Source organism: Pongo abelii, chromosome 12 (genome assembly GCF_028885655.2).
Source record: "Pongo abelii isolate AG06213 chromosome 12, NHGRI_mPonAbe1-v2.0_pri, whole genome shotgun sequence".
In the NCBI taxonomy this organism is placed as follows: domain Eukaryota; kingdom Metazoa; phylum Chordata; class Mammalia; order Primates; family Hominidae; genus Pongo; species Pongo abelii.
The window spans coordinates 28,841,279-28,865,588 of record NC_071997.2 but is presented as its reverse complement, the minus strand read 5'-3'; the positions used below and the strand labels follow the sequence as shown (position 1 = coordinate 28,865,588).

Here is a 24,310-nt window from a genome sequence, read left to right as displayed (position 1 = left end):
ATTCTCTTCTTGTAGGCCTCGCAGTGCCGATTATTTTATGCAAGAAGCTAAACGAATGAAGCATAAAGCAGATGCAATGGTGAGACCCTTTTCTTTACAGATACGTTCTTCCAAATTATGTGTGTACTGCAGCTTCATCACTGAGACAATACAGCTAGGGTAATTATAAAATCTATTACAAGGATGGCTGGGTCTGTTAAATGGAGAAATGTTTATATAATCAAGTGTTCATAGCCCAATAAATTATGACTTCAGCCAATAATGCCTGACTGGGAAAAAGCCCTAGATAAATGAATATTTTTCAATTTAGTCCTAAGGTTTGAATAGTAACTAGAGCCAGTGGAGACAGTGGGCAGTAGTATTTTTTTTTTTTCCTTTAAAAAGTAAAATCTAGATTTGCATTTTTCTCTTGTTAGCCTGACAAACACTTGGCTTGGTCCCAGGATCAAATCTCTTTTCAAAAACACTTGTGTTCTTCACGTGGATCTGCCAAAATGAATGCTTTCTCTGAAACTGTACAACACAGAAACTATTATCTGCACATAAGACTCTAAAGTCACCGTGATTTGATGTTTTCAAAGAATAACTTTTCTTGCTTGGATAATCTCCTGTTTTGGAAAGCTTGAAGCTCTCAGGCAAGAGATGGAAAACTTTGTTTGCTTTTCTAAAAGAGATCATATGGTTGTTCCATCTTAAATGAATGAAGTCCAAAGGGATGGCTTCCCACCTAGTAATTTCAGTTTTAGTCTCCTCCAGTGTTCATAACTGAGATTGAGGCAGGGTGCTGTAAATGAAGAAGGCATTTCCGGTGACCTTCAGAATACTGAAGATGTTTAAACAGTAACAGTACCCCTCTTCCAATGCTACCAGTGTCACTTATTAAACACTTATTTACGTGAAGACCACTGCCTAGGTACACTGGGGTACAGGAGGAATAACCCCTACGTATCAGAAAATAGAGAAGGGCAGTGGAAGGTACAGCTCTTGTCCACACGATCTGAGTCTGATGGACAGTTCTGGTCATCTGGAGAAGCTGATGCATGGCCACTGTTGGAGAAGAGCATCAGATTTTTGAGAAAGATATTTTCTGCCTGAATCCAGCATCTAAAGTTTACAGCATTATTCATTCATTGTCGTCTTGCCCAACCCTATCTTTCCTGTTGATGATTTCCCAAGAGGAGACACTCTGCTCCAGTCAAGCTGGTCCCCTACTGACCTCTAAGCACACCTTGCTCCTGCCAGCCAGCAGGCCTTTGCGCCTGCAGAGATTCACTCTCACACACTCTCACGGGCACGCTCACACCCTCAGCATCCTCCCCAAATTTAGCCAAACCCTACCATTCCTTCCCGGCATCATATTCGGTCTCCTCCCTGTGACCTTCCCAGCCTCTCCGCAGCCCCATCACTAGCTCACTTTCCTCCATCTCGTTTGCACTGAATGCCTCATTTTGTATTTTCTTGGGTAATCACAGACCGCTTTGCACTTTGAACTATCTTGTAGGTGTACATTTTCTCTCTCCAAGTCTATTATATGTTCCTGGAAAGAGCTTTTGCTTGTGGAGTGCACATACCACAGAATTGGGTGCTTTAGGAAATATTAATACTCAATGAAATGACTTCATCTGAAAGTGTTATCAAGAAATATTGCATTATAGGCCAGGCACGGTGGCTCACACCTGTAATCCCAGCACTTTGGGATGCTAAGGCAGGCAGATCATTTGAGGTCAGGAGTTCGAGACCAGCCTGGCCAACATGGTGAAACCCCGTTGCTACTAAAAATACAAAAAAAAAAAAAAAATGAGCCAGGTGTGGTGGTGCACACCTGTAATCCCAGCTACTTGGGAGGCTGAGGTAGAAGACTTGCTTGAACCCAGGAGGCAGAAATTGCAATGAGCCAAGATCACGCCACTACACTCCAGCCTGGGTGACAGAGTGAGACCCTGTCTCCAAAAAAAAAAAAGAAAAAAGAAATGTTGCATTATAGCCTGCACTACCTTTATAAGCAGTTTAAAATTTTGACTTGCTAATGAGAGGAAGTTTTGCTCTGCATTTCTGTTTTTGAAGCTATCATTACTAATGAAGTTTTTTTTGTATTTTTAGTGGCAAGACTTGGAATAGTATTTGAGTATTATGTCATTCTGTTTTAATTGATGAATGAATCATTTGAAAATTGGGGAGATTCTGCAATCCAGAGTTAGAATATGTAATTACCTACAAAGAGTAGTAAGGTATGGAACCAGGAACTTGATGCATAAGTTTAGATTAATGAGATCTTGAGAATATAAAGCTGATTTGTGGCTGCCCTCGCTGATGTGGGGAAAGAATAACACAAATTTCGACAGCTACAGATAATCCCATAGAAACGTGTTTTGTTTTGCTTTTAGAGACAGCGTCTTGCTCTGTTGTCCAGGCTGGAGCACAGTGGGGTGATCATAGCTCACTGCAACCTCAAACTTCCAGGTTCAAGTGATCCTCCTGCCTCACCTTCCCAAAACACTGGGATTACAGGCATGAGCCACCATGCCCATCCAAAAATCATTTTTATTAATAATTTTCAACTTTTTGTCCCATTTTAGCAAAGCTGAAATAGCTCCTTGAGGTTTATCTCCTCTCCTTTCCCCTACTCACTCTCACTCTTAAGTGAGGTTCTAAATATTAACAACAACAACAAAAAAAAAACAATTGAGGCCAGGTGTGGCGGCTTATGCCTGTAATTCCAGCTACTTGGGAGGCTGAGGCAGGAGAATCACTTGAACCTAGGAGGCAGAGGTTGCAATGAGCCCAGATTGCACCACTGCACTCCAGTCTGGGCTACAGAGGGAGACTCTGTCTCAAAAATAAAAAAAAATTGAGAAGAGGAAGGCATGGAGATATAAGTGCCACAAATAATGTAAAAGATAATAACCAAGGCCTGGAACCATCCAAGTTGGGGATGTACCAAAAGAAGTATGAAAACTCTTATATGGGACCAGACCTACCAACTTTGATGCATATTTAGCATAGCATGGAGAAACAAGGAATGAAGTCGCCAAACCATTAGGGGTTAGAAAGAGGGAAACAGAAATCAGAGCAGCCATGCAGTTCTGAGCTCTGTTGATTGACAGCTGTCACATAGGTTTGATACAATTCTGTATGTAACTGTTTGCTTACTTGCTCCAAGCCAGTAGCAGTTTGAGAAAATAACTAGAAAAAGAAGTATTCTATTTCTTCTCTCAGCTTCATTCACAGGATTTTAGAAGTCAGAGTTGGGTTTCTCAAATAAAGTATATAAACTACATGACAATGCCATTTAAAAATTGTTTAGGAAGACACTGTATTAACTCTATTGATCAGGTGGAAAAGTTTGGAAAGGCTTTGAACTATGCTGAAGCAGCATTGTCGTTTATCGAGTGTGGAAATGCAATGGAACAAGGCCCCATGGAATCCAAATCTCCTTATACGATGTATTCAGAAACAGTAGAGCTCATCAGGTAAGCACTGTTTTCTTGCTGGATGAGGGGAGGAGGTGAGGAGTGTGTGGAAGCACTATGGATACAGAGAAAAGAATGTCAGCCTGTACCATCCCCCACCAGGAACCAGTGTTCTTCCCCCCAAAATAAGAGGGTAAGGTTGTGCAAGGTGCCTTGGCACACCCTGCCCCCTCTGTCCTCCATGAGCAAGGGGGGCAGCTGCTATAGCCCCCAATTGCCGAGGGAGGAGGCTGAGTCTGAGTGGGCTATGACGTGCCTGCTCCTTTCAGCTAGGAAGTGGCAGATTTTGAGCCTATTTCAGCCCTAGACTGCTTTAAAAAAAAAAAATCTGGTTCAGGTTAGTATCATCTAAATCTTACCTCCATCAGTAAATACTTCTGGAGTATTTAATGAAAGAACATTCAGGGGGATTTTATGAAAGGAGAAGCCATCTTATACTGTCTGGTCTAAAAACTGGACATGGGCACCATCCCCCAACCTGGGTTAAGACCTGTGAGCAGACGTGTCAAGGCATTCGATGGGAAACGTTTGTCCTCCATGATGGAGACCTGGAAAGGCACCTCCGTCACATCTCTGTAATCAACAGTTAAGGGAATTTCATCCATTAGCCCTACTGAGAACCTTCATAGTATGGTTTATGTTTTCAGCCAGTTTAACTGCTTGACATAATGTCTAATATCCATAATGAGAAATAATTCTTCCTAAAACTAACTTTTAAAGGTTTTTCTGATTCTGGGGTTCTGTGCAATCGAAGCTTAGACATTTTCCACCATGTCCCAACATTCTGCATGGAAGATTTCTAATCATCTTAGGATGTGATCTTTTTGGTCTACATTGGCCCAAAGATGCTACTTGGTGTTTTACACACCACTCTCCCTCAGTAAATAGTTTCTAGCCTTTGAAACTGTCATGCTGACATCAGAGAACACATCACCTCCATAAAGCAGTTTTCAAGAATGTTTTAAAGTCAACACTGCCCATTTTTCTTAATAAAGTATTTCTACTAAATCAATATATTGGCGAATCCTTTATACTGTCTTTTTATATGGCACATTACTTTCAGCAGTGATGAAATGAAAGCAGCAAGTAAAAAGACTGGTAAAAATTACTCTAAGAGATCCTAGATCCATACATTCCTTCCTCAGAACAAGGTCCAGCCTCAGATGTTTATAGGCAGGTGGGGAGGAAAGTGGGAGAAGCTGGACAGGGACAAAGCTGGAAGATGCCCTAAAGTCTGAGTACCTTGAGCACAGGGAGTTTTTTGGGTTTTGTCTGATTTGCTCATTGGGGAATCCTCGGCCCCTAGAATATTTTCTGGCACATAGTATGTGCTTAATAAACAATTGAGGAATCAATGAATAAGGAAGCCATAGGGCCTGCTGTGAACTGGAGCATCATGACCTGCTTAAAAGCATTCACACTTGAAAATTCAAACAAGCAAGCCCAAACAAACAAAAAACCATGCCAGCCAGATATACCATCAAAGAGAGGGTACTGGGGTACCACACCCACTGTGCCCATTGACGGAAGTAATCGTTCACAGGTAGAGAACACTGTCTGCCTTGTAGATATTTCAGAATGAATAGAATCACGCAAAATACAGAGAAAACGAAGACAAAAAGACAAATTTGGCTCTTTTTCTTTCTTTTTTCTTTTTTTTTTTTTTTTTTTTTTTGACTAAATTTCGCTCTTAGTGCCCAGGCTAGAGTGCAATGGCACAATCACAGCTCACCACAACCTCTGCCTCCCGGGTTCAAGTGATTCTCCTGCCTCACCTTCCCCAGTAGCTGGGATTACAGGCATGCACCACCACATCCAGCTAATTTTGTATTTTTAGTAGAGATGGGGTTTCTCCATGTTGGTCAGGATGGTCTTGAACTCCTGACCTCAGGTGATCCGCCCGCCTCGGCCTCCCAAGATGCTGAGATTACAAGCGTGAGCCACCACACCGGGCCGGCTCTTTTTTCAAGCTACATTAGAAAACAGTATTAATTGACCAGGTGTGGTGGCTCACGCCTGTAATCCCAGCACTTTGGGAGGCCAAGGCGGGCAGATCATAAGGTCAGGAGATTGAGACCATCCTAGCTAACAGTGAAACCCCGTCTCTACTAAAAATACAAAAAATTAGCCAAGCGTGGTGGTGGGCACCTGTAGTTCCAGCTACTCGGGAGGCTGAGGCAGGAGAATGGCATGAACCCGGGAGGTGGAGCTTGCAGTGAGCCGAGATCGCGCCACTGCACTCCAGCCTGGGCGACAGAGCGAGACACCGTCTCAAAAAAAGAAAAAAAAGAAAAGAAAACAGCATTAATTACATCCGCACATTGCCCACCCTGCCTGACCCTCCTCTCCCCTACTGAGACACTGAAGGGCCTGGAGCGCTGGCAAGGGGTTCTCACCACCAAGGTGACCTAGCCCAGGATGTACACTTTGTCCCTACAGGCAGGAGAATTCCTTTCTCCACCAGGGAACTCCAGATGGCCAAATGGGCGTGAGTCAGTGGAGCACTGCCACCACACGAGCTCAGCCTGGTGACCCTCTCCTCCCACCCTCCAACTCTCTGCAGGCAGCACCATCAAGGACGAGCTGAAGCCCCAGTGGCACCAGATCAACCACGCAGACTAAAATAGTATCAGAAAGGCTCTGAAAATTAAATCATAATTGGAACCACAGCCCCCAAGGTAGGCTAGGGCCTTCCTGCTAGACCTAAACAGAGTGGCTGGATTTAAAATAGGACTCAGAGTCTCCTAACTTAATGGTCAAAATGTCCAGGATACCCTAGGAACGAACTCTTCATACCAAGAACTAGGACAATCACCACTGGCATGAAAAAAGATGATCAGAAGACCTCATTGCAAAGATGAATTAGTTGCTGGAATTATCTGACAAGGATTTTTAGAGGAGCCATTGTAAAAATGCTTCAATAATCACAGTTATCACTCAACAAACAAAAAACAGAAAATCTTTTCAAAGAAATGGAAGTTATTTTAAAAAGAACTAAATGTAAATTGTGAAACTGTAGAATTTGATAATATGAACCCCAAAAATGGACTCAGTAGTAGAGTGGAGATGACAGGAGAGAGTCAATGAACTTGAGGACAAAAAATATAATTTACCCAATCTGAGCAGTAAAGAAGAAATAGACTGAAAAAATTAAATGAATACAGCCTCAAGCACAATAAGAAAAGATCCAACATTTGTGTCATGGAAGTCTCAGAGGAGAGGAATAGAGAGTGGGACTGAGAGAGTATTTGAAGAAATAATGGCTGAAACTTGCCAAATTTGTCAAAAGACATAAACCTACAGATTTAAGAAGCAGAGAAAAACCCAAATAAGATAAACCCAAAGAAATGCATGCAAAAACACACCATGATTACATTTCCAAAAACTAAAGGCCAAATATCATGAAAGCAGCCAGGGAGAAATGATAATTATCTGTAGGGGAGAATCAATTCGAATGACAGCAGGCTTCTCTGAAAGTATGCAGGCTGGGAGGGAGTGGCCTGACAGTTTCCAAGGGTTGAAAGAAGGTACTATCAAGCCATGAATTCTAGAGTCAGTGAAACTATTCTTCAAGAATGAAGGGAAATAAAGATATCCTCAGATTTAGGAAAAGTACAAGTATTTATCTCTAAAAGACCCACCCTTAAAGACTGGCTAAAAGAAGTTTCTCAAACAGAAAGAAAATGACAAAAGAAGGAATATGGAACCATTGGGAAAGAAGGAAGAACAGACACATAGATATATATACAATAAACTACTCTCCTTATGAGTTTATAAACCAGGTTTGAGGATTGAAACAAAAACTATACCAGCAGGCCAGGCACAGTGGCTCACATCTGTAATCACAGCACTTTGGGACGCCAAGCTGGGAGGATAGCTTGAGGCCAGGAGTTTGAAACCAGCCCAGACAACATAGTAAGACCCCACTGCTAGAAAACAAAAAAATAAAAAATAAAAAATTACACCACCATCTGATACTCAAGACAATGCTATTTTTAAGTGGAAGGTAAAGGTATCTAAATTGAAGTAAGACTTCCATACTTCCATACTATCCAAAGTGATAAAATGTTAATACCAATAAATTACATGTATATTGTAAAACCCAGAGCAACCACTGTAAAAATTATGCAAAGAGATAACACTCAAAAATGCTACAAGTCTGCATGTTGAGGAGATAGTGCGATGATAACAGTATGTTTCTTGAGCAATTTACAAGCCAGCCAGCTATCCCAAGAGCTTTACAAACACTATCTTAGTTAATTCTTACCACAATGTTATGTGATTGGCAGTATTAGTCTTATTTTATAGATAAGGAAATGGAGGCTTAAAGATGTTAATACATTTGTCTAAGCTCTTACAACTTATAAGTTGCTAAGCTGAGATCTGAACCTAGGACAATCTGATCATTATACATATTGCCTCAGCTCTCTCAAAGAGTCTACATATGTAATTTGGTATGTTACTGGGAGAAAGCAATGGCCACAGTCCCCTTGGTTCAGAAAAATAAATGGAATTAAGTGCAGTCCATAAAAGCCTCTGGTTTCTCGTAGCATCTGTCTGTAGAAGCAAATAGAGATTAAAAATGTACTCAGGACACTTATGTAGCTGTCGAAGTAAACTTACATAACAAAGAGGGGTAAATCTAAGCATTCCTCTGCATACCCAGGATGGAAATTCTTCTGGAGGTAAGCACAGAAGGATAGAACTTCACCTCCATCTGTCAGACACTCAGCCATAAATCGAAATTTGGAAAAATGGACATGTTACCATATACATGAATAGTTCTTGAACTGGTATCACTCCCGACAATCTGTAGCATTTGAACTTGTATTGTTAAAGAGCAGAAAGTAGCTGTTCTAGTCATCACAGTAATGTAACACTTGGGAAAATGGAGCAGCACCAGCTAGCTTTTAAGAAAGAATTATCAGCAAGTACTACGAAAAGCTAAGGATCAGGCAGGGAGAACTACCATCATAGAAGTTCTGTTAATAAAAAAGCTTGTTTTACTATTTCTTTGCTTTTTATGTTTTTTATTTATACCTCCTCCCCCCCTTTTTCTAAGGTATGCTATGAGACTAAAAACCCACTCAGGACCCAATGCCACACCAGAAGACAAACAACTGGCTGCATTATGGTGAGTGCCCATCTCCGCTTAGAATAGCAGCCCCAGCCTCGCATGCCGTCATTGGCAAACCAGGTGCTGAAATGCATAGTGTTTGCCCAATGCCTTCTAACATACAAAGCCCCAGAGCAGTTCTAATGACCAGGGAAAGTCCAGACCATTTTTTGCTGCCGTACTATACATGATCTGAATTCACAGTGATTGAAAATCGACAGGCCTCCCAAAGTGCTGGGATTACAGGCGTGAGCCACCGTGCCCGGCCTAATTTTTGTATTTTTAGTAGAGATGGTGTTTCACCATGTTGGTCAGGCTGGTCTTGAACTCCTGACCTCAAGTGATCTGCCCGCCTCAGCCTCCCAGAGTGCTGGGATTACAGGCGTGAGCCATCGCGCCCGGCGCAGCCATTTACTTTGAAAATGATGCCACAGAAAAAAGGGAACGATCGGGTAACCTATAGTTCCTTTACCTGTCAGCCCTTCCTTACTCATTAGTAGGTGGAAGGCAGAGAATGTTGATAGAATACATGTCTACCAAGCAGCGAAATAAAGACAGTTGAATTAAAAAATAATAATAACAGCAACAGACACAAAAAAGGTCTCAAACTGTGACCTGTCCTGGGTTTGGTTTGCTAGGAGGAGATGTTGCCATTGTACCCAGAATGTTGGTATTCTGGATGTCAGCATCAGATCCGAGTTAGCAAATAACTGAGTGAATAGCTCCAAGGAAGAGAAGTTGAGTCTCAGAAACGCCTTTTGTGCCCCTTTCAAACTTTAAGTCCCATATTGGAATAATGCACTAAATGACAATTATATTATTATATAAGATAGAATACTGATATATAAATAAGTATACAAAATATTATAGGAAATAATAAAATGATGGCACCTATTCCCAGCATAGTGTTTTTGTTGTTTATAAAGTACATTCATGTTTGTGACTTCAGTGGAGCTGATTATAGTTCAGTAAAATCAGGTGGCAGTGCCGTCCTTTCCGCAGAGCGGGGCTCGCCCGCGAAGCAGTGAAGGCTGCGTGCTAGAGCTACCTCGCGCCTCTCGTGGAGAGACAGTGCCCTCTCGTGGTGGAAGAAGGAAGCGGCCAGCCCCTGTGACCCAACAGAGTGATTCAGCTAATGCTGTAAAATTATCTAGTGATAAATGTATTTATGGAATACCTTCTTGGAATTTTGAATTCTATTTTTGGACAAAAGGTGTTCCCTCACAGACATTATATGCACATATAGAAAGATTTCCTATATAGAAACAAGGTATAGTTATTGAGTGCCTTAGAACAACAACAAAAATGTTTAAGTCTTGTTTGCGCAGGGCGCACTCAGCCGCTTCTGGGCCTGTTTGTCTTTTCGCCTGCAGTTACCGATGCCTGGCTCTCCTGTACTGGCGGATGTTTCGACTCAAAAGGGACCACGCTGTAAAGTATTCAAAAGCACTAATTGACTATTTCAAGGTACTGTCTAGTGAATGAGCAGAATTGTTCTTTAATTTCACTTGTCTCCCTGTCAAATTTGTGAAGCACCTGGTAGAATCCATTGCTTTGGGGCTAATGCAGGTCACCTCTGGTCCCCAAGGTAACCCCATTTATGCCACATTTGTGGCTTTCAGAGCTCAGGATGGGCCTTTGAGAGTCCATCTAATGTATCTCCCTGCCTTCTTGTCCAAGTATTTTTATTTTTTTTATTTTTATTTTTTGTATTATTGGAGACAGAGTTTCATTCTTTGTTGCCCAGGCTGCAGTGCAATGGCGCGATCTTGGCTCACTGCAACCTCCGCCTCCCTGGGTTCAAGCGGTTCTCCTGCCTCAGCCTCCCGAGTAGCTGAGATTACAGGCGCATGCCATCACGCCTGGCTAATTTTGTATTTTTAGTAGAGACAGGGTTTCACCATGTTGGTCAGGCTGGCCTCAAACTCCTGACCTCAGGTGATTTGCCCGCCTCCGCCTCCCAAAGTGCTGGGAATACAGGTGTGAGCCACCACGCCCCAGCCTTGTCCAAGTATTTTTATGGCTTCAAGAGAAAGAAGATCCAGTTACTCGTTCCAGTGTCCTAGGAAATTCATCTTTATAGCTAACATAAATTCCTCGTGCTCACTTAGAGCTTCTTTTCCTTAGAAGTAACCCCTTAGAGCCATTCCCTCTTAGCTAGTCTCTAGTAGCTAATTTAATTTTTAATAGAGGCGTTATTTAAAATGGTAAGAGATGGCTTGTTAGAACTCAGAAGCAGTGGATAGCCATGTGTAGCTATAGGGATAAAATCTCAAACCATGCCACCTTTTACTTATCTCAGGGAATGAAATTATTTTCACTGGGAGAATAAATTTTTAAAAGCCTTCGCTGATGTGCTGTTGTGAGGTCGACCTTACATTAATAATTCATTTGAGATTTCTGGGCCTCTTCTCTGTTTATCTATAGAAACTGGAAATTATGCCGTCTCTATCTCCAACAGCCCTTTGTCAGATACACAACCATCATTTGAGATCTGTTCATGCCCAACCTTCTCTAGAGGTGATCTCTAATGGCCAGGCTGTGCTGGGGGTTCCTGGGGTATGTTCAGCACACTGCCTTCTAATTGTGCATGTAGAGTAGCCAGGTGCTAGGCCATGGACATCACTTTCTCAGCCCATTGACCGTCCTGTGTCATCAGGACAAGAACCAGCACTGAGCCTTCCCTTTCCTTCAGGTGCCTAAAGTCAACATCAATAGTGTTCAAAAATCCAGAACGTAGGAGCTACTACTAAAGAGAATTATTACAGTCAAGGAAAATGCTTGAATAAAGAAGGAAGCTGAATTCTGTAAGCCGCCAGGGGCTACAACAAACTTTTAAGGGGTACAAGTTCTTAATATTCTCTGCAGCCCACAAATACATACAGAATGGGTAGAAAACACGCCGGGCGTGGGGGCAGGCACCTGTAATTCTAGCTACTAGGGAGACTGAAGCACGAGAATCGCTTGAACCCGGCAGGCAGAGGTTGCAGTGAGTCGAGATGGCGCCACCGCACTCCAGCCTGGGTGACAGAGTGAGACTTTGTCTCAAAAAAAAAAAAGAAAACACAACCAGAAAATCAATCAGAGTTGCTCCTCAAGGAATTAATGTCATTTACCCTTCATCAAAAGCCATTTTTAAAATTTTTTTAATTAATCAACAACAAATTGCATGTACTTATGTATAATGTGATGTTTTGATATATTTATACATTGTGGAATGATTAAATCAAGCTAATTAACATATCCATCACCTCGCATACTTACCGTTTTTGTGATGGGAACATTTAAAATCGATTCTTTTAGAGATTTTCAAGTATACTATACATCATTATTAATTGTAGTCATCATCCCGTACAATAGATCTCCAGAACTTATTCCTGATAACTGAAACTTGGATACAAAGTTTCAAGGACTTTTTTTTTTTCTTTTCTGTCCTGTTGTCCAGGCTAGAGTACAGTCGGAGCTCACTGGTACAGTGATACAGTCAGAGCTCACTGCAGCTCTGAATTCCCGGGCTCAAGCAGTCCTCCCACCTCAGCCTTCCAAGTCGCTGAGACCACAGATACACGCCACCACACCCAGCTCATTTTTTCATTTTTTTGTAGACATAGCAGTCTCCTTGCATTGTCCAGGCTCTTCTCGAACTCCTGTCCTCCAGCGAGTATACCGCCTTGGCCTCCCAAAGTGCTAGGATTACCAGTGTGAGCCACGCACCCAGCCTCAAGGGCTATTTAAATGCTACTTTGAGTTCAGAGACCATGAAATCTTTAGGTACCCAAGACAATTTGGCTATATGTGTTTTATCAGTACAGAGCTATCTCTAAAAAGAAAGAACTTTGTTCCTGCTGGTATTTCTTGGGCGTGGGGCTTAGTGGTAGAGGAAGAGAACTCAAGACTTCTTTTTTTTTTTTTTTTTTTTTGAGACGGAGTCTCACTTCGTCACCCAGGCTGGAGTGCAGTGGCGCGATCTTGGCTCACCCTAACCTCCACCTCCCGGGTTCAAGCGATTCTATCTCAGCCCCCCAAGTAGTTGGGATTACAGGCGTGTGCCACCACACCCGGCTAATTTTTTGTATCTTTACTAGAGATGGGGTTTCACCATGTCATCCAGGCTGGTCTCAAACTCCTGACTTCAGGTGATCCACCCACCTCAGCCTCTCAAAGTGCTGGGATTACAGGTGTGAGACCCTGCCTTCTTCCTCCATTCAGCAGCCTTTACTGGACTGTTTCTGCAACCCCCAAGCCTTTCTCCCCTTCTGCCATTAGTGTTCTTATATCCGGAACATCCATTCTATAGATCACGTTCTCAGAACCACAGGATGAAACAGAAACAAAGTGATCAGTCCAGTAGCACCAGCTTGAGAAAGGTGTCAGTAACATTGTGTCAGGAAAGGGAGGATAAGCTCCCCTATTCAAGAAGGTTTCCTAATTCTCCTCATGAAAATAATTGTATTTCCTGAGACAGGCAAATGTGGCATGGTTTGCAATGTTGTTCTTACATTTACATCTTGCCATTGTAGCACCTCAGAGTTCTGACAGGCCATTTCTTGCCGTTTTAATAACACCCGCACTAAAACCAGAAAAATCAGTCACCACTCTATACAGTTCTTTCTAACCAAAAGAAACATGTTGTCTCTGGAGAACCAGGCTGAGGCTGTTTTCTTGTCTCTGGAAGGGGAAAACTCCCATCAGCATCACAAAGACCACTTTCTCCCTTAACAGTCCTATGAAGGCATGATTGGGTTCTCAGAGAGGAAATCTAACTGCATTGAGCAACTTCCCTAACTAGAGGCAAAACTTTTAAATATCTGATGCAAGCACCTGGCTTGTGCAACAGAACTTCCTAAACCAGAATATTCAGATAAACCAGAATGTTTGAACATCCTGTCTGTTATGGAAATATATTTTAATCAATTCTTTTAGGAATATGTAACAGCAACTTCCTTTAAGAAGAAATACTTTTAAACTTCCTAAGTTAAAACAATATAATCTGATGTCATGTATTTTCAGGCACTAAGTAAATGTATGTCGACTGTTTCTGCAAATATGTCCTACTTTTAAATATAAAGTATTGTATATAAGGGGAGATATGAGGGTGTTCCTGCTCTTTTTTCCTTTTAAGAAAAATTAATTTACAATGAAAAAATAAGGCTGCTTCAAGATTTAACAGACCCTTGGGATTATGACTTAATGTGGTACCTAAAATTTGTACATAAAAACCCAGGCTGTGGGTGAAGCCCTTCACTTACCTCACTGAGGGCTGATTCAGGCACCTTGTACATGCAAAATAACTTCTAAATCAGAATATTCAGATAAACTAGAACTTTTGAGTATCCTGTCTGCTAGGGAAATACATTTAAATATATTCTCTTAGGAATATTCAAGAGCAACTCTCTTTAAGAGAAATACTGTTAAACTTCCGAAGTCCAGGCAGCTGTCCCGACTCGCTTCCAGAAAGGGAACAGAGAACTGTGATGGAGACTTCCCAGGTCCAGTTTCTCTGAAGGTGCCTTTTTCCTGCAGTGTCTGCCTTTGCTTCTCTCTGCAGTCACCTGAAAATACGTTCATGTCACCTGTTTCACCTCACGCAGATGGCACTCACTGTCAGTGTTTTTATTTTCTTGCAGAACTCATCTAAAGCTGCCCAAGCCCCATCCCCATGGGGGGCCAGTGGAAAGTAAGTTCGCTTTTCCAAAGTCAGTGCCGTAAGCCAGACAATGCATGGTGCTGGGTCACTGCGCTTTGCTTTCTCTTCCTCAAGGGGCTGCCCTGCCTCGCTTGCTCCCGACCTCGCCACTCTGGTTTTTCTACCTCTCCCCTTCCAGGAGCACTGGAACCCCATCCCCCATGTCTCCCAACCCCTCTCCCGCCAGCTCCGTGGGGTCTCAGGGCAGCCTCTCCAACACCAGCGCCCTGTCCCCGTCGACCATCGTCAGCATCCCACAGCGCATCCACCAGATGGCGGCCAACCACGTCAGCATCACCAACAGCATCCTGCACAGCTACGACTACTGGGAGATGGCCGACAACCTGGCCAAGGAAAACCGAGGTGAGTGCACACCCCACGGGGAACCAGGGGCCCACCCAATCAGGGCAGCAGTGGGCAAGTTTCCGTGGCCTCTCGAAGGAGAAATAGGAGGAGTTGTCGCCAATGGTGCCCTCGCCCCCACGGCAGGGCTTCCAATGCCTTTGTCTCCCTCTATTCTTAGTGGAAAATGGTATGAGACAGACCAAGGTGCAGGTATAGATATGCACACCTACACTTTTCCCTTTAGCCCGAGGGCTTCTCGAAGGTAGGAACTGCATTGTATTCAAGTTTGTGTTCCTAAGACCTAGCCCAGTGCCTAGAACACAGGTGGAGCTCTGAAACACTGAGTGAATGAATGAATGAATGAATGAATGAGTGAATGAGAATGTTACTAACTCTGAGTGCCAGCTGCTTACAGTTGAAAAGAGCATTTTATGTGCAGCAGTAAGCTGTATTTCTTTTTGAATAACATTTGTTTTTACTGATTATAAAAGTAATGTAAGGCGGGGCACAGTGGCTCACGCCTGTAATCCCAACATTTTGGGAGGCTGAGGCAGGCAGATCACCTGAGGTCAGGAGTCCAAGACCAGCCTGGCCAACATGGCGAAACCCCATCTCTACTAAGAATACACAAAATTAGCCAGACATGGTGGTGCACGCCTGTAACCCCAGCTACTTGGGAGGCTGAGGCAGGAGAAAGGCTTGAAACCAGGAGGCAGGAAAATGGCTTGAACCCTGGAGGCAGAGGTTGCAGTGAGCCAAGATCATGCCATTGCACTCCAGCCTGGGCAACAGAGCAAGACTCTGTCTCAAAAAAAAAAAAAAAAAAGCCAGGCACGGTGGCTCACACCTGTAATCCCAGCTCTTTGGGAAGCTGAGGTGGGCGGATCACGAGGTCAGGAGATGGAGACCATTCTGGCTAACACAGTGAAACCCCATCTCTACTAAAAATACAAAAATATTAGCTGGGCGTGGTGGCGGGCACCTGTAGTCCCAGCTACTCAGGAGGCTGAGGCAGGAGAATGACCTGAACCCGGGAGGCGGAGCTTGCAGTGAGCCGAGATCGCGCCACTGCACTCCAGCCTGGGCGACAGAGCGAGACTCCGTCTCAAAAAAAAAAAAAAAAAAAAAAAAGTAATGTACACTTACCGTGGCTACGTTTGTAAAGCACATAAAACTTCAGATAAAACAACTTTTAAATCATCAATAATCTTTTTTTTTTTTTTTTTTGAGACGGAGTCTCGCTCTGTCGCCCAGGCTGGAGTGCAATGGCGCCATCTCAGCTCACTGCAAGCTCCGCCTCCCGGGTTCAAGCGATTCTTCTGCCTCAGCCTCCTGAGTAGCTGGGATACTCACACAGTTGTATATCCTTTCTTCATTTGACATTATATCAGGCATTTTCTCATGTCACTACCTAGTTCAAAAACACCCTTTATGGTGGTTCTATAATAATATCCTAGTACATTGATTATACAGTCACAAAGTATCTTGATTTCTCAAACCATTCCCCTGTTGTTAGACATTTAAGTTCCTTCCAATTTTTTTCCACTGTGACAAATAATGTTGGGATAAATATCCCCACATAAGTCATTGTTCATATTTCTGGTTACTTTGTTTTTCTTTTTTTTTTTCTTTTTGGTTTGAGACAGAATCTTGCTCTGTTGCCAGGCTGGAGTGCAATGGCGCTATCTCAGCTCACTGCAACCTCCGTCTCCTGGGTTCAAGCGATTCTCCTGCCTCAGCCTCCCGAGTAGCTGTGACTACAAGCATGTGCCACCATGCCCAGCTAATTTTTTTGTATTTTTGGTAGAGGCAGGGTTGCACCATGTTGGCCAGGATGATCTCAATCTCTTGACCTCGTGATCTGCCTGCCTCGGCCTCCCAAAGTACTGGGATTACAGGCGTGAGCCACCATGCCCAGCCATATTTCTGATTATTTTCTTAGGAGGGAGTTGTGGAATAAAATTTGGGGGTCAATAGGTATAGATTCTCTTAAGATATATATTGTTCTATATATCGACATTTGCTGTTAACTCTTCTCCTGAAAGATTATACTAATTTACTATTGTCCCTGCAGCAGCAGGTAAGAGTGCAAATCTGAGTTCACTTTCAGGCCGTGAAATGCAAACTATGTTCTCATGATAGCATGGGAGCATGATAGCTCCAAAGCCAAGAGCAAGATGTTCAGGATGAGATAAGGAATATATGGCAGAGTGCATGAGATTGTAAATAAAACCACATAGTACATAACATGCAGCCCAGAGAAAGTCCAGTGAGAATGCCATGGGGGTCAGAAGCCACCAGGAGGAGCTTGCTAGAGGAGCTGGCATGGAACCATGTAATAGGACTTTGAAAAGCACTTAGATTTTAGGAAGCTGAGGTGAGCGGATCGCCAGAGGTCAGGAGTTCGAGACCAGCCTGGCCAACATGGAGAAACCCCGTCTCTACTGAAAATACAAACATTAGCCGGGTGTGGTGGTGCTCGCCTATAATTCCAGCTACTCAGGAGGCTGAGGCAGGCGAATCGCTTGAACCTGGGAGGCAGGCGGGGGTTGCAGACAGCCAAGATCGCACCATTGCACTCCAGCCTGGGTGACAGAGCGAGACTCCATCTCAAGGAAAAAAAAAAGAAAAGAAAAGCGCTTAGCAGTTTAGTGACTGAAATAGGTAGGGTGGGTGTCACCAGTGGACAAAACAGAAAGGACAAATGTATAGAAATACACGTGTCGAGTTTGGGAGACTGAGCAGGCCAAGCTCCAGATGGCACTGCTAGCTGCCTGCTAGATATCTCCTACGAGAGGGCTCAGTGCCAAGTGTCCAGTGCAGACTTGGCATTGTTCCCCTACCCCTACCTGCTCCTCCTCCTCTGTTCTGCCCCTGGATCCCTGCCCTGGCCAACCTCCCAGCCACCTCCCCATCCCTGCCCCAGCAAGTCTTCATTCGGCGTGTATGTGAGGACCTTTGAGACACTTCCCCCAGATACTTACTCCCAAGAAGTGTATTCAGTGACCAGCCATGACAGCAGAGTAGCCCATATGAATGTGTTTTCCTCTATCAGCCACTAAACTGTGATTTTTGAGACAGCAGAGCCCACAGGATTCATCCCACTATCATCCCCTACGCCCCTGCACCTAGCAGAGTGCCTTGGTACATCATAAATATTTGTTTGTTTTTGAGGCGGAGTCTTGCTCTGTGGCCCAGGCTGGAGTGCAGTGGCACAATCTCAGCTCACTGCAACCTCCACCTCCCTGGTTCAAGCGATTCTCCCACCTCAGCCTCCAGAGTAGCTGGGATTAGAGGCATGCACCACCACACCTGGCTAATGTTCGTTTGTATCTTTAGTAGAGACAGGGTTTTGCCATGTTGGCCTGACTGGTCGCGATCTCCTGACCTCAAGCTATCTACCCGCTCCGGCCTCCTAAAGTGCCGGAATTCCAGGTGTGAGCCACCGTGCCTGGCCACATCATAAACGTTTGGTGAAAGGGCAAACCTAGGGAATGTTCAAAAGCTAGAAGGTGACTTCAGTCCAGATGTCTCATAGCCCATCTCTGATTTGCCCCTAGGAGCCTGGAGCCTCACCCCTTGGACTCACTTCAGGGGTCAGCACATGCCAGAATTGAGTACAGGGTGAGGGACGACAGAGCCACGTTCTCATTCAGGAGTGGGAAGCATTACTGGACTAGGAGAATGCAGCTGGAGGATATGGATTTTCTTTGCTATTTGGCTAAGCAAATACTATTCATTTGAGTTAGAAATGGCAGATATCATGTATTTATTTATTTGGATATAGGATGAGTTCCCCACCCTTGGATTTTATTTTGTTCAAAGGAATCCTAAAGTTACATGATGGAACAGAGAATCCTTGATTGATAGAGAGACCATGAATGGAATTTTTTGTTACATCAGTTGCTCAGGATAGCACACCTAGCATGTGTGGCATTCTTAACAACTCTCTCTGTCCCCTAGAATTCTTCAACGACCTGGATCTGCTCATGGGGCCAGTCACCCTGCACAGCAGCATGGAGCACCTGGTCCAGTACTCCCAACAGGGCCTGCACTGGCTGCGGAACAGCGCCCACCTGTCATAGGGACCTCACCCTGGAGCCAGATTGGGCTCTGGTCTCCACAGATGGCTCAACATTTTTGGACACTGTGCTACTGAAATTCCCAGTCACAGCATTTATCAGACTGCGGTGAACATTTCCTCAGCATTGAACAATGATCTTTTGCAGGGCATGTGTGTTTGTATGTGTGGGTATATAAGAAGCCGCCTGTGTATGTGTGTAAGATCCACAGCTCTTCAGAACACACCTTCTTTGTCTAGTTTCCATAATCCCAGGCTAGACAAAGTGATCAGAGGTTTCTGATTAGAGGAAGTACACACACACACACACACCGTACTCACACACAATCACAGACACACACTTTCTATTCCAGTGCTAAACCATGACTTCTTAGAAAATTCAACCAAAATCTCATGGGTTAGTTAACCAGGTGCAATACAGCACACCAAAAGCTTGACTGCCAGTGAAGCTGGACCTGCTCTTATACTGTTGATTACTTTCAGTATTAATATACTATTCCCCAATTATTTTTTGATTGGTATGTATTAATGGGTAATTGAATAATGAAAATAAGCCAGATATTTTTGTGCCGGAAGTTTACTAGATTGCATGTTACCAAATACCCTGCTCTTCCTCTAATTCCCTTCCCCCATCTGACTTTATTATCAACTAAATGCATTCCAGGCAAACAGATGGACACTCACAGCCCTTCCCAGCCCCACCTCCAAGTAGTACGCAAATGGCACTGAGATTTAGCAAAAACTCAGCGTCTTTGAAAGTTAACAGACACTAAAGCAGCAGCGCCTGTGTGTTGGAGCTCAGTTAGGAGTTGAAGTTTTCTGCACCTGTGATAACAAGCCCACCAGCCATATGTATTTCTTCTTCCTGCCACTGTGACTCGGTGGCTGTAGAGCCACATGGCATTTGTCAGCCAATCTGTTTCAAGTCTTTTCTTTCCACCAATAGCTTTCTTACGATTTTCTTGGCTAAATGAGGCCATTACCTAGAATGTCCCTTCAGTAGGAGCCTGAATCCTTTGCTTACCAGGCTGAGAGCTATTTGCCATGATAATGCTGATTCTCTCACTCCTCATGCAGAATGTGCACCTGCAGCCCTTTGACGCGTTTTGATTTGGGGGCGATTTTTCAGGCTTTGATTAGCAGGCTGCTTGCAATGCAGAAGATCACAGTTCCTTTCTGGCGCAGCAGCAACCAGAGCCTCTTCCTGTGTCCTGTGTGTCTGGTATGTTTACACCTTGCTCTGAGTTTTTCTCTTGTTTTCTTTTTTTAATTAAGTTTACATTTTAGTTTCTTTGACATCTTGTTTACAGTTTTTGTCTGATGTTTTTTCTTTTATAGTGTCTTATGCCCTAGATTTAGTCATCTTGTTAAATATATTTGGATATGAAATCTTGACGAAAAGAAAATAACTCCTGTAAAAGAGGGTCTATCTTGCCACACTTTAAAAACAAAAATAATGTCCTTGAGGCCTCTTACTTGATAAAGTTGCACCAGGACGGTCTGAGAAAGGCAGGCAGTGTAATATGTGGAGCAATCCATTTTTTCAAGGTGATGACAGCACAAAATACTTAGACTAGATGCTGATCTATAAACATTCACTGATATTCTTACAGGTTGGATTGCACTGTTAACATTTTTGTCAGCCTGGTCCGTAGATGGGAAGTAAGATCATTGTAATTCCTTAGCTCTGAGCACTGATTCAAAATTGTGTAAATGACTGAACAACTTAGATGATTTGAAAGTAATTGAAAATAAGAAGGGCTTATGGAATTTGCATTTGGCTTTGGCCTTCAAGCATTTGGAAATATTAAGAGAATTTCCATTTTACATGTCTCCAACTGGGGTGCTTCTTACAACCCTTTCACTTTTTTTTGAGACAAGTTTCGCTCTGTTGCCCAGGCTGGAGTGCAGTGGCATGATCTCGGCTCACTGCATCCTCTGCCTCCTGGGTTCAAGTGATTCTCCTGCCTCAGCCTCCCAAGTAGCTGGGATTACAGGCATACACCACCATGCCCAGCTAATTTTTGTATTTTTAGTAGAGACTGGGTTTCGCCATTTGGCCAGGCTGGTCTCAAACTCCTGACCTCAGGTGATCTACCCGCCTCCACCTCCCAAAGTGTTGTGATTACAGGCGTGAGCCACCACACCCAGCCCTTTCACTAATTTTTGACAGAGTTCAAAATCCCATCGTATGTCAGAAACTTGAACCTAACTTAAGAAATTTCGAGTCATTTTTTTGGAGGACTGAGACTTTGTTCTACTTACTCTTGAAGAATCCTGATGAAATATTCAAACACATAAAGGGATGGCCCTGGAGGTCTGTCCTGCATCCCTGGAGAGTTTCTCTGGTCCTGCCCACCTTGAAAGTTGCAGACTTTGTTGTGACATCTATGTGATGAGCTTCCCTGTGAAGCCCCATTTGACAGGTGGGCCAGCAGTGTTTTATCAGCACTCTGGTGGCCCACGTTTCCCAGGAAAACTTCTTGAAACTTGCCCTTGTGGGCAGTGGTCAGAGCATGTAGTTCTTATGACTGTCTCTCGTTTCATCTGTGGAGCACGTGTGGAGCACGTTGGTACAGCAGTTTCTGTGGGGTTTGGCATAGGTGATTTTGGTTAGTAACCATCCTCCAATTGTTGCTTGTGAAAGTCATTCATAACTTGTTCCTTTTACTTAGTTTTGTTGTTGCTGCTGTTGTTGTTGGTTTGGTTTGGTTTGGTTTTGAGACCGGGTCTGGCTCTGTGGCCCAAACTGGAATGCGGTGGTGCGATCATGGCTCCCTGCAGCCTCAAACTCCTGGGCTCAAGCAGTCCTCCTGCCTCAGCCTCCCAAGCAGCTGGGAAGTTAGGCACATGCCACCACACCCGGCTAATTTTTTCTTTATTTTTTTTGTAGAGATGGGGTCTCACTATGTTGCCCAGGCTGGTCTCAAACTCCTGGGCTCAAGCGATCCTCTGGCCTCGGCCTCCCAAAGTGCATGAGCCACCATGCCTGGCCTGTTTAGTTTTGTTTCAAGTTGAAATACCTTTCTTGTGTTTTCTGATTAGAAAAGTAATACCTACTCATTGTAAAAACTCAAACAGTGCAGAAATGTAGAAGGTAGAAAGTGTAAGTCCCTGGTTGTCCCTTCTGCCTGAGACAACCACTGCTCACAGTTTGATGTATATCCTTCCAGAGACTCTCAAATTTAAGCAAATAATTTTTATTACCACGTCTTTTTATTTGAAGACGTACATTTGCCTCCAAAGTTCAACACAAGTTCAACTGACCATATCCTTCCATGACCTGAATAGATGCTATCCTTTATCACGAGGTTCAATTGCCTTTGAAAGAGAGTAGCCCAGGTGTATTCCTGATCAAAATTTGGCATTTTTGATGATACTACTCTACACAGATCAGACTCACGTGCAGAATCGTGCCTGGAGAGAGAGGTTTGGTTAAGACAGAGATTTCTGGAAACATTCAAATTGCAAATGGAAACTTGAAACCCATAATCTAATGAGGAATGTGTACTGGAAAAATAATCTGAAGAGTTGACAAATTGTGTACTAGATTGAACACATGGAATGCAATGCAATGAGACTTTCTGCACTAAAATTTATCCTCATATGTACAACAATGATGTGTGTATTATATAACAGTGATGTGTACATTTCTGACACCCCATACATAATATACACAGTTTGTATAAATGCATACATTTAAAAATATATATGTACAATACAGCTAACATAAAACTGTAGTACGCCTGAAGGATATTACTAGTGCCTAATATTGAGTATGAGTCACTGCGTGTTCGCATCAACTTGGAAGTGCAGTAATTGTTATAAAATTAATCAGTGCAGCCAATATTATTTATGAATCACATCTTTGAAACTGTGCAGTAGCATATACATATATATTTTTAAATAACATTTTTCACAGTTTTCCAGAGTTACTGTTGAAATCTGCATCACCAAAAAAAAAAGCAAGATTTTTTTAACAACATAGACACTCTTCAGACCCAGTAATCTGCGTGTGATTTCCTATTTGTAGATTCCCAAGAGACTTTAGCAGTCACCAGCCTTAATGCATGTACAGGATATTATTGTGACTTAATTTATCTGCAGTTTTTAATCCATGTGAAATTGGAATTTATAAACGGACTTGGATTAAATATGTCTGCCTTTCTAAGGTTGCAAATGTTACATTAAATGATTTATGTTGTAAATGAGAAAAGTTGAGTTGTACGTAAAAGACATCCACCAATTTCTGTGAATATTTTTACAAGGAAACTTGAGAATCAAAATACGTTCAAGTCAGTTGTTCTGGCTCCCAGTTTATAATCTCTCTAAAAGCAATCTTTTTGTTTCATAAATGGCTTAAATGTAGCTCCCACAGATTATCAGTATGAAGTCTGACATTTTTCATGGAAAAAAAGTATGTTTTTCTTCATTATAACTATAGTTTACTATTTGTCTTTGCTATTTCCTGATACATGCACATACGCACACACGTGCACGCTCCCGGTGTCCCAGTGAGGGCTCAACAGAAAGCTTGAGAAGGTCATCTCAATGCCCACAGGGTTCCTGTTCAACCAGTAGCACTGGGATGCCACTTTGCTTGTCATTCTTTAGTGTCACAAGTTACTTCCCTGACTTGTGTGCAGTCAGGGAACTGCACACAACTGAAACCAACATGGTGGAATCATGTTTGCAATATTTGGTTGAGTAAAATAAGATAATTTTGAACTAAAGAAGACGGAGGTATTAGACCAGTGGCTTGACATGAAGCATCCCCTATGCGGGAGGGTAAGTTTGTTAACCTCGTTTTTAGCCTTATCTCCAACCCTTTTCCTTATCCTCCTCCCCAAACTAAAGAAAGCAGAAACAGCAACAAAAAACAAAACCATCCCTTCACCCGATCCAGCCCATGTCCTTAGATTCAAATATCCTTTGTCTTTGTCCCATCATACAATCTGACACAATTCACTCGTGTCTAGAGAGAAAAATGCAGAAAGGGTTTGTTTGCAGATGGGCAGTTCAGTTGAGTCCTCATTAACCAAGCAGAGGGGTGCAGAAGAAGCCTGACTCAGGGTCACCATGGAGAACTCCTCATCCCAAAGATGGGTGGGACAGGGACTTGGCTTTGCTTCACCAACCACTGAGCTTGATACTCTTTCAGAGGTGGTTTGTGCTAAGAAACACCCAGCAGTCTTTCAAGAACGTTCTCTTCTGCAGCTTTGCCTGCTACACAACTGAAGTCTGTCCCTATAAGAATTATATTTTTAAAAAGCAACACATTTTCGAAGAAACCCAGATCAAGTGGAATCTTGAAAGTTTTTTTAATGAAAGGGGAAAAACAACCTGACCACATAAACTGCACTTCCAACCATTGGGAACCAGAGTTTATGTCCTCGTTTTCCTGTTCTCAGAAGAGCACAGTTTTTCAATATTACAACTTCCTGGCAAATAGCACAAGAAATGTTCAGACTTGAGATTTGTTTTCCCTTTGTCCAGCTTATTCTGTATATGTCACCAAAAGGGTTAACTTGTTTGCTTGGCATGAGGAAAATTATAAACTCCATTCTCAAACTAATTACATCTGACCACGGTTTTGGTTTTTATTATTTTAA

The 24,310-nt window shown here is 43.0% G+C and overlaps 1 protein-coding gene across 9 annotated transcripts in view; it reads left to right on the top strand.

The window, feature by feature from the left end:
* The window catches only part of AFF3 (ALF transcription elongation factor 3), a 616,655-nt gene extending 593,519 nt beyond the window's left edge, over nucleotides 1-23,136 (top strand). For 8 of the 9 annotated variants that reach the window (XM_063713526.1, XM_063713522.1, XM_063713523.1 and 5 more), the window contains 7 exons: nucleotides 16-79; nucleotides 3,334-3,470; nucleotides 8,533-8,604; nucleotides 9,960-10,053; nucleotides 14,214-14,263; nucleotides 14,412-14,635; nucleotides 18,581-23,136. In XM_063713526.1, the coding sequence (XP_063569596.1) occupies nucleotides 16-79; nucleotides 3,334-3,470; nucleotides 8,533-8,604; nucleotides 9,960-10,053; nucleotides 14,214-14,263; nucleotides 14,412-14,635; nucleotides 18,581-18,702 (763 nt within the window). In that variant the 3' untranslated portion in view covers nucleotides 18,703-23,136. The remainder of the gene's footprint in view (nucleotides 1-15; nucleotides 80-3,333; nucleotides 3,471-8,532; nucleotides 8,605-9,959; nucleotides 10,054-14,213; nucleotides 14,264-14,411; nucleotides 14,636-18,580) is intronic. The other variant, XM_063713524.1, reaches the window with a different exon arrangement.
* Nucleotides 23,137-24,310: the final 1,174 nt, after the last annotated feature.